This window comes from Phalacrocorax aristotelis, chromosome 13, assembly GCF_949628215.1.
Source record: "Phalacrocorax aristotelis chromosome 13, bGulAri2.1, whole genome shotgun sequence".
Classification (NCBI taxonomy): domain Eukaryota; kingdom Metazoa; phylum Chordata; class Aves; order Suliformes; family Phalacrocoracidae; genus Phalacrocorax; species Phalacrocorax aristotelis.
Window position 1 is genome coordinate 7,242,665 of NC_134288.1, and position 9,174 is coordinate 7,251,838.

General features: G+C 47.3%; 1 protein-coding gene across 5 annotated transcripts in view; it reads left to right on the forward strand.

The window, feature by feature from the left end:
* Nucleotides 1-9,174, forward strand: part of SDC4 (syndecan 4) — a 25,506-nt gene extending 16,332 nt beyond the window's left edge. For all 5 annotated transcript variants that reach the window (XM_075108346.1, XM_075108348.1, XM_075108347.1 and 2 more), the window contains 4 exons: nt 3,743-3,887; nt 4,816-4,868; nt 5,108-5,291; nt 6,567-9,174. In XM_075108346.1, the coding sequence (XP_074964447.1) occupies nt 3,743-3,887; nt 4,816-4,868; nt 5,108-5,291; nt 6,567-6,718 (534 nt within the window). In that variant the 3' untranslated portion in view covers nt 6,719-9,174. The remainder of the gene's footprint in view (nt 1-3,742; nt 3,888-4,815; nt 4,869-5,107; nt 5,292-6,566) is intronic.

A 9,174-nucleotide genomic window follows, 5' to 3' on the forward strand; every position in this document is an offset into this window, starting at 1 on the left:
CTTTCTCTGCCCCAAAACAGCATTTGGTTGTTTTTGAAAGGGTTTGCAGAGGCTGTGGTGAGGATGTGTGGGCTGCAGCAGGCGAGGTGCCTGGGTTTGTTGTTTCCCAGAACTAGCCAGCGGCTGGGGAAATTCACACATTGGACAGAAACTTTGCCTGCTGCCTCAATAAAGAGAGCTTCTCTCTTTGAGAAGAGGCTAGTGGTATGCTGGGGCTCTGAGTGAAAGCCCCAGGAGCACAAAATGGAGTGGGGTGGGCTAGGGATGGAGCACAGCAGGGCTGCAAGCCCTGCCTGGGGTGCCAAGGGTGTGATTCCTGTGCCTGAACTGAGCAAACAGTGTCTGGCTTCATCCAGTAGTGCAGCCTGTCTTGGGCTCAGACATGAGACCTCTGTGCCCGGCTTTTCCAGGAATGACGCTCATAGTTCACGTGCCTGACGTGCTGGTTGTCTGGCAGGGAATAAACTTTTTTTTGTCACTGGCAGGCAGGAAAAGCTTCTGCTCCCCAGCATGTTGGTTAATCCCCCCTGGTGTTTACTGGGGATAAAAGCTGCTGCTTAACATGAAGGAAGAAATCCTGGAACTAGACTCCTGCAGAAAAGGTTGATTGCTGTACAGACCCCTCCTAGAGAAGAGCTTATTAATAGTAAGGCTTGACTTTGGCTGCTGGGGTGAGGTGGGGCTGTGCCACTGCCCAGTCTGACTCTCCCAGCAAGTCCCTGGCCCAGCTCCAGTGCTGGGATAACAGGTGGTGGAAAGCAGACTCCGAGCAGTGCTGGTGCCCTTCTCCAGCTGGCAGTTGCAGAAGGTGTTAAGCTGAATGTGGCCAGGGGTGACTTGGCAAGGGCTGGCCATGGTACTATGGCGGTCTCCTAGATTTTTTTCCTCTTGCCCGCAGCCTGTCAGCTGAGAAGGAACCGCAGGCACCTTCCATGGTGCCTCTTTGCCTGGTAGCAGAGCTGTAGGGAGGACTGAATCCTCTTGGAAAGGGATGTGCTTTTTAAGCAGTTCTCCAGGGAGCTCTTTATGTGCCACTTGGGAAGCCCACAGCCCTTGTCTGTAAGTCTGTGAAAGTGGCTGTGTGCCCTCTCACAGGTGTGTATGCAAGGAATGTGCCTGCTCCGGACCTGCCCTTCGAGCGCGGCCCTGCAATGTTAACTCTTCCCAGGTTGCCCGTGCCCCAGGTCCCAGGAGGAGCCTGCTCCCTAGGAGAGCATGTGAAACCTGGAGGGTAGGTATGGCGGTGCCCAGCAGCCCTCTGACTTCCCTGACAGATGAATCTGAAAAATGAGGCTCAATGCCTACAATAAAAGTGGCTTCCAGGAACTTCTCTCTCCTTGCTCAAGCAGGTGATGAAGCTTGAGTTCAGGGAACGCTCCCGTATACTTATTTACACTTGTGAGTCAGGCATTTCCTTGGTATGTCCTCTGGCTTGTAAACACTGTCTGTCCTGATTTAAATAGGGTTTTTTGATAGCCAAACCTGGTGCGTTCCACGGTATGTACTAATCACCATGGCTGTCTGCCACCACTTTGCTCACGGCTGGGCTGGTCTGGTAAGGCCAGCCTGCTGTCCAGCCATGCGGTGGCCTAAATGCGATTTTTCTTGAGCTGCCCTTGTTAGGACATCAGCTGGCCATGATTCATAACGAAGTACAGCATGAGTGGGCACAGGGGTGCGGCTCAGCAGAGTGCTCTTGCCAACATTGATCAGCCCTGGTGCGGCAGCTGGGTTATATGGATCTTCAGCAAATGTGCTCCCCAGCCCTGGTGTCCTAGCTCGGGCAGATGGGAACTGGGCTCTTCCCACTGCTTGATGAAATGGCTGGAAGCTCTCATGGGAGCAGCTACTGTGTGCTGGCAGCCGTTTCCACTGCAGGTCTGGCTTTGGCTGGGTTTCATGTATCCTGAAATGAATTTGCCTTGGGGTGAGTGATCCATAATGTTAGGAATGCCTGGTTCCAGGATGGGGGGGCATTTCTTCCCAGCTGTCCTTCCTCCCCAGCCCCCTTCCTATCACCTAGTGCCAGGCTCAGGGAGAGTGGAGATGGGGTCTGGGAGGAGAGCTGGCATCAGCACTTCATGCCATCTACGCTGTTCGTTTCGTTATCCTCCAGTAGAGTTTCTGGGGAAACCAAAGATGCCTCAATAAGCTAATGAAAAGCACATCTAGTAGCCACTGCTCCTTGTGCAAAATGAGAAACACCTTGTCCTGACCACAAGGCCTTGTTTCTGGCAAAACCGGTATGCTAATGGACAGGGAAATCTGGGCTGGAGGCAGGGCTGGGGCTGTGGCCAGAGGAAGCTGACGCATGGCTTGTGGCTGACCGTTGGCCTTTGCTTGTGAGATTGATAGTGGATATAATTCCTTAATTGGTATCACTGTTGGGCTGTAGGATGGGCTGCACCCAGCCAGGTGAGCAGGAGGGCTGATCTCAGCTGCTCAGGGTCTTGCTGCTGCCCTGGTGAAGCAGGCTCCAGTGGTGCAACCCAGCTCTAACTGTCCCTGTGAGTCTCTGATCCTTGCCCTTCTGAGGCTGTAGCTTGTGGTGAACCTGTACATGAAGGAGATCCCTCGAATGTGCAAGACACTGGAGTACATTAAAAAATATTCTCCTGGGTAGTTTAACCTTCAGGAACTGAGCCCAAGTTCTAGGAGACACCCAGGGAATGGGTTCCCAGTCTTTCTGTGGGGACAGCATGAAAGAATGTTGATGGCTTAGCCCCTAGCTATGGGACCCATCCATCTGCATTGTGCTTCTTGCTAGGGGGTACTTGACCCCTTCCCCTATCATGGTGATGACTTCATGGCTGTGGAAGCATCTGGAGCTGCTGGAATCTGTGGGCTGGTGTTGAGCAACCTGAGAGCTCGTACCTATGGTACCCTCACAAGGGCTGGCCCCAGGGCTGTGGAGCAAGAAGAAATAGTCTGGGAAAATTGCATAACCTTGGTGAGGGCAGGAGGTTTGGGCTTGTGGCTCCTTGAAGATCCAAGTGTAAAATGAGCTCTGGTGTATAAATGGCCATTGTGGCCAAACAGCTGATTCTCTGAGAGGCTGTCCTGCCGCTTTGCTGCATTCACCTGACCATAGGATGGGAACTTCATTTTACAGACTTGTTTGTTTACATGTGTTTTAAGAGGTGAGGTGGGGAAGCTCTTCCTTCAGGCAAGTCATTACTGATAACAAGTGCTCTTGAACGTCACACTATATTGCATTGCAATTCAGCTGAACTGACAGACCAGTTTTTAACTCTTGGGTGATTAAAATAGGTTTGTTCTCAATACAAGAAGCAACAATTTGCTTTGGTGTGAGGCTTCGGTGCTATGCAAACAACTGACCTATAGGTGCCAGACTCTTTTCTCTGGGAGTAGCAAGTCTTTCCACATCCCCCCTTACCCCAAACTGAAGGTATTGCTTTTCTAAATGCTTTTGCTACAAACTCCTGACCAAGATACTGTTGTGTTATTTTTCACCCTGTGGGTTCAAGTGAACTTCCTGAATCTGTAGTCCTCAGGAAATTCCCCTCCCAGACTGGCTCTCACTTCTGTTATGAGAAATTCATGGGGAACTCAGCTATTTCCAGGCTGATGAAGATGATGCTTTTGGCGGAGAGGAAGTTCAGCATTTAATGTTCTTCTGATGGAAGTAGTGTGCTCAGCACAGGCTCTGAACTCCTGACCTTTTGTGAAATGCTTCTGAAGAGTTGCCTGATACTTAACACTTCTCCACCCCCATTTACAGGTGAGGGAAACTGAGACCATGGATGCTGGATGGCTTGGCTACCCTGCCTCTGGAGACTTGCCAGATGATGAAGACATTGGTGAATTCAGGCCTCACTTAACTTCTGATGATGGGTTAGATATAGATGAGGCATCTGGGTCTGGAGGTAAGCAGGGAAGTGGGGGAAATGGGTCTTCATCAGTTGATGCTGTGAAATTTCTTCCAACACCAGCCTATGAGTGATGGGCTAAGTGCACAGCCAGAGCTCCAGAGGGAACGACAGTGTCAGGTGGAGATGAGAAAGCCATGTGAATCGTAGTCACTCACAGATGAGAACAGTGAAAGTGACTGTACCATGATGTTGAATCACTTGGGGAGGACAGATAGAGGCCAGCCAAGCTTGTCTTACTGCAAGTGAAAAGGCATTGCACTGGCTGGATCTCTTTCTTTTTGAACTTCTGAGGAACTTAATAGTTTTTTTTAATTTTATTTTTATTTTATTGAGGCAGTGTTAAAAGACTTAAAGTTAGTATCTCAGCTGAGGCCAAACAAGGTAAAGGACTAACTGGTGTTCAAGTGAACTCTGTGACATGCAAAGCTCCCTGCCCAAACCAGTTTCTGTAGCTCCATGTCCCTTTTACGTGAACATTTGTTTTCCCTAAAAGGGAGAGAGCAAGTGCTGAAATCGGTGCCTGACATGTTTGGGCAGATCTGGTAACTAGAGGGCTGGTGAAGTATCCTTTAGGGATGGGTGGTAAGAGCGTTGCCCTCCACTGGCATTAGCTTAGCAAACTATAGCAGACCTGCTTTGCAGGGCAACTCCTGGCAGTCTGGAGCATGGACCAATGGATCCAGCTGAAGATCTCTCACATGGGAGGGGTGTTGGTCTCATGGTCTTGTGCAATTAAAGCTGTTAAATAGCAAAAGTGCCTGTAGATAAGAGGGAATTGTAGTCACCAGAGAACAAGAGTCTTAGTTTGTCTGCAGTTGCTGGTATTGCAGGAGGTGTCTGAATTCTGGAAAAATGGTATGTAATGAGAGGAGAACTTAGTGTCCTCTCTCTTAACTTTTTTTTTTCTCCCTGCTCTCTGCAGACTACTCGGACTCTGAAGATGCCATGTATCTGACCACCATAGATACTCCTGTGGTAGGTATTGCCTCTGCATGTTTTAAGCAACACGTAGCTACTCTGGTCTGTCTGTGAAGCTTTCTGAATACCCTTCCCCCTGCAAGACGTGGCCTCAAGATGAATTTACCTGCATGAGCAGGATCAGTGTACTCATAAGGCACTAAGCAAACTCTCTCTTCCCTGCATGCCCTCCTACTTTCAATGTAGGTAGGCTGGGTGCTGCTTACTGATGGGTGTGGTTTGTCTATATTCTGTAGATATCTGACAACTATATCCCTGGAGATGCTGAGAGAAAGATAAAAGATGAGAAGAAAAACACAATGGTGGACAATGAAATCATTCCAGACAAAGCTGTACCTGTTGAAGAGAACCTGTCCAACAAGATCTCTATGGCAAGCACAGCCAACAGCAGTATCTTTGAAAGAACAGAAGTTCTTACAGGTAATACTCCACCTTGTCCTGATAAATCATTAATACTATAAATCAAAATGGCTTCTATTGTTCCCTGTTTCTCTGGGGAGCGGTTCCTGCTGACGGGGGAGTTGTGATGCATTACCTCTGTGACTGCCTGTAGCAGGGTCACTTCTGCCTTCTAGCCCTTAAACAGCAGAAGAGCCTACTGCTTGCTTTACTGGGGTAAACAGCTTGGTTTTGAGCCTGCCAGCTGACTGTTGGCCTAAGTGCCACACAAGTCACGTGGCAGCTGCTCTGCACCCAGATATTACCTCAACAAGAGGTGTATCTAGCCATAAATCAATGACTTCATAGGCTTTCATATCAAATGCAGGCGTTTTCCTTCTAACCTCTGCCCAAGTCCTGCCTTTTTTGAGCCTTGCCAGGAACCAAACAACTAGTCTAAGGGCTGTGAACACCTAGTCAGCTGTTATGAATCTGAGTACCTCTGTCTAGAGCAAAACCAAGTGACTGGCTTCCCCTCAGCATGTGGGACAGATCTGTCTCAAGGCCCACTTCATCAAGCACTTGGCCTGATGGTCCAAGAACAAACCTCGGCACATCTTGCTGATCTGCAGCCATCCTCCCAGTCGGAGGAGCGACTGGAAGAGTGGATTGCAAAGCCACCTAACAAAGAAGCTGATTTAGTGCAATGAGTAGGGTGTCACAGCAAAGGATAAAGTTCACTGAAGTCTTGTGGCCACCCTTGGTGTGATGAGTGAGAAAATCTTGGTGGTTTTTGTGGGTTTGTGGCCTTCAGTTGTTGGGGTGATGTTTAGAGGGAGGTGATGGTGGTGGTAGTGGGATGTTGCTGTTTAACTGAAATACAGAGTCCCCAGAGTGTGCTCACACGCAGTTAAAGCATTCAGCTCAGACCTATACCATTTTCCTGGAGTTGATGCTGTTTGTGGGTTGTGGTGGGGCTTTTTGGGGTGGGGGTGTCATGTTTGTCTCCACACAGGGAAGATGTCTTTCTGCCAAAAGTTTTCTTGCACAAATCTGGAAGATTAACTCAAACTGGTTAATGTGGAACATGTGATTATTCTATGGTTGGCTTGAAAGCAACTTCTGGCCTTTTCCAATAACATCTGCTGTTGCTGAAAATGCCAGCACATATGGTGACAGGCACACGGGCAACACTGGCACTCTGGAGGCAGTTCTGGGGGCTGGTACTCTTGAAGCAGACTTTTGAGATGTAGCTGATGGTTTGGAGTTGTCCAGGAGTTTAGACTTACTCTATACTCTATTTTTTTTCCTCCCCAGCTCTCATTGCAGGAGGGGCAGTGGGCCTCCTGTTTGCTGTCTTCCTGATCCTCCTCTTGGTCTATCGCATGAAGAAAAAGGACGAAGGCAGTTATGACCTTGGGAAGAAACCGATCTACAAGAAAGCCCCTACAAATGAGTTCTATGCTTAAAGCTCCGCAGCACCTTGTGCCCATCAAGGGACAAACAGACTGTGTGGAAACACTGTGCACTCGGATGAGATGTGCTGAACAAATACTCTTTTTGGATTGAATTTCAAAGTGACTTTGAGGAAAAAAAACTTCCTACGTGACCCTTCCCATCCCACTCAGCTATCAAGGGCCCAATGAAATACAAAGAGTCTGAAAAAAATCCTCAGTGTATTTTTTTTTCTAAAGCTAGTGTAAAAAGAATAAAGATGCCAAATTTTCTGCTTGGTTATATAGAGGGTGTATAAACACAAAACAGACTGTATGGGAGCAAACACCATGTGTTTGCATCCAGTGTGCCGTGCTCAGATTGGCTGCTTCTATAGAAGATAGCTTTTTTTTTATAAACCTTGCTAATAGATGTCTTGCAGCAGGCTGTTGATGTGAAGCATTTTGTGGAGAACTATTTATGAATCTCTTACACTACAGATAAATGTTGCCTTATCAGGGAGTAAAAGGCCCATAGGGGCTCAAAAATCCCTGAATGCCACAAAGGGCCTATGGGAATGTCTTCCCCAGGAGACTTCTGTCTCTTCCTGTCCACCGCAGGCAAGGGTCATTAGTCCATGAAATCAGGACAGCCAGTTTTGTTTGGCTATGATGACACCCTTTCCTTGCTTTCGGTCTCTTACCTTTTTCTTACGGATTGCTTGTAGGATTTTTTAATAACAATTTTAAAGAAAATAGCCTAATGTTTATATAAAAGTTTGTAGAAATTGTTTTGAAATAATAAAAAAATCTACTTTTTTAATTTCCTCAGATTTATTTTTTCAATCCCTTTGTGTTTCCTTTGGCCGGGCATTTCTCTAGAGATATTGTTTTATGATTCATATTCTGAAGCAAAGCAGAGTTAGCTACAGTGTGTTACAGGTTTCTTCTAGTTCTATAGCAGCTACTGTAGAGGCTAAAAGATATTTATGGTTTTCCCATAACTTCTTTAGAATTTGATTTTTTTTTTTAAATAGTTATTTATAGTTTCTGAAATGGCTGTTCTCACTTGGTAACTTTTATCCTCCTTATGTAAAACACTAATATAATGAGTCTCTGAAAACTATTTAAGCTTTATTCTGTGAATTTTAATTATAAATTTAAGGCAATAACTTCTAGGATTAATCTGTATGCAAAATTGGATTCAAATATGATTGAAGTAGGGAGAAGACAAGAGTGTTTCTAGCCTGTAATATATTATAATCAGTTTTATAAAGCTATATATTATATGTCTTACTGAGAAATATACAGTGAAGAGTGAAAAGGCTGGAGTCAATTCTTCAACAGCCTTACTGCGTGCAAGAGGCTTGATCTCGGTTGTACTGCTGTTTGTCCAGCATCTTGTCTAGAGCACAAGTGGGCTGGTGCTAGGGAGGGCGGCTTGGAGCAGCCCGAGCCCTGAGGCTCTGTCGCCGTGTCCTGGGCTGCGCCTGGAAGCAGGCTGCAGTCAGGGATGTGCCGGGTTTGATCCTCTGAGTTAAAGCAGAGATCCCTGTCTCTGTTCTGGGGTTGTTTTGAAGCAGGTGTCGGAAGCTTGCAGTACAGGGAAAATAACTTTGTGTTGGGGGCTGGCTGTGCCACGAGTCCCTGGTGGTACTGTGCCGAGTACCTGCCTCTTGCAGAAGGCTGGCTTTGGTAGGTCTAAGTCTGCCTTGGCAGCATCTCCCAGCTGGGAGCACTGAACTTTCAGACTGCTAGCTCTGAACCTCCTGCCATGGGTTTTTCTTAATCTATCATGTACCTAACTCCTACCTCTACTGAGAGTTAGACCAATTCCCCCAGTGCTCCTAGAGCAAAGGGTAACGCGTGTGTCCGATACCTCTGTTTCAGGAGGGTGTTACAAACTACTTCATGCAAGTTGTGTCCTACTGCAGCTCTCTGAATCTGGTGTGGTCTAAGATAAAAATCTGAGTGTAGGTCCCTAAACTGTGTAACTGTGTAGGCAGCACAAAACTGGACAGTTGCGAAGGCTGTTTAGAATCTCCTGAAACCTCCTTACCGAGGCTTTGTTGTAGGCTTGAGGACAAATTTGTAGATGCAAGGGAATAAATTCAGCTTCAGCAATAGCAGCTGCTTCTCAGAGCTGTGCAGGCGAAACGGAGATCACAGGGGGACCGTGTATTGAGACATCGCTGAGAGAGGACTTTTCCCTGGGCTCCTCCTCCAGGTTGACTCACTTACTTGGTTCCTGTACAAGTGTGTTCAGGGAAGCTGCGGGCTCTGGGAGGCGCTGAAAACTGCACAGAGGTCACTGCAGACTGGGAAAGAGAGGGAGGATTTTACTGCCTGTGGACAGCACTACCAGGAAGGCAGGAGTGGTGTCTGCTTCTCGGGATATTTAGATTCTCTTGTGTAATTGCTCTTGGGGATTTTCCACTGCTTTACTGGTTATTTTTTTTTCCCCAAATAAACTGGTACTTTCTAAAATTGGC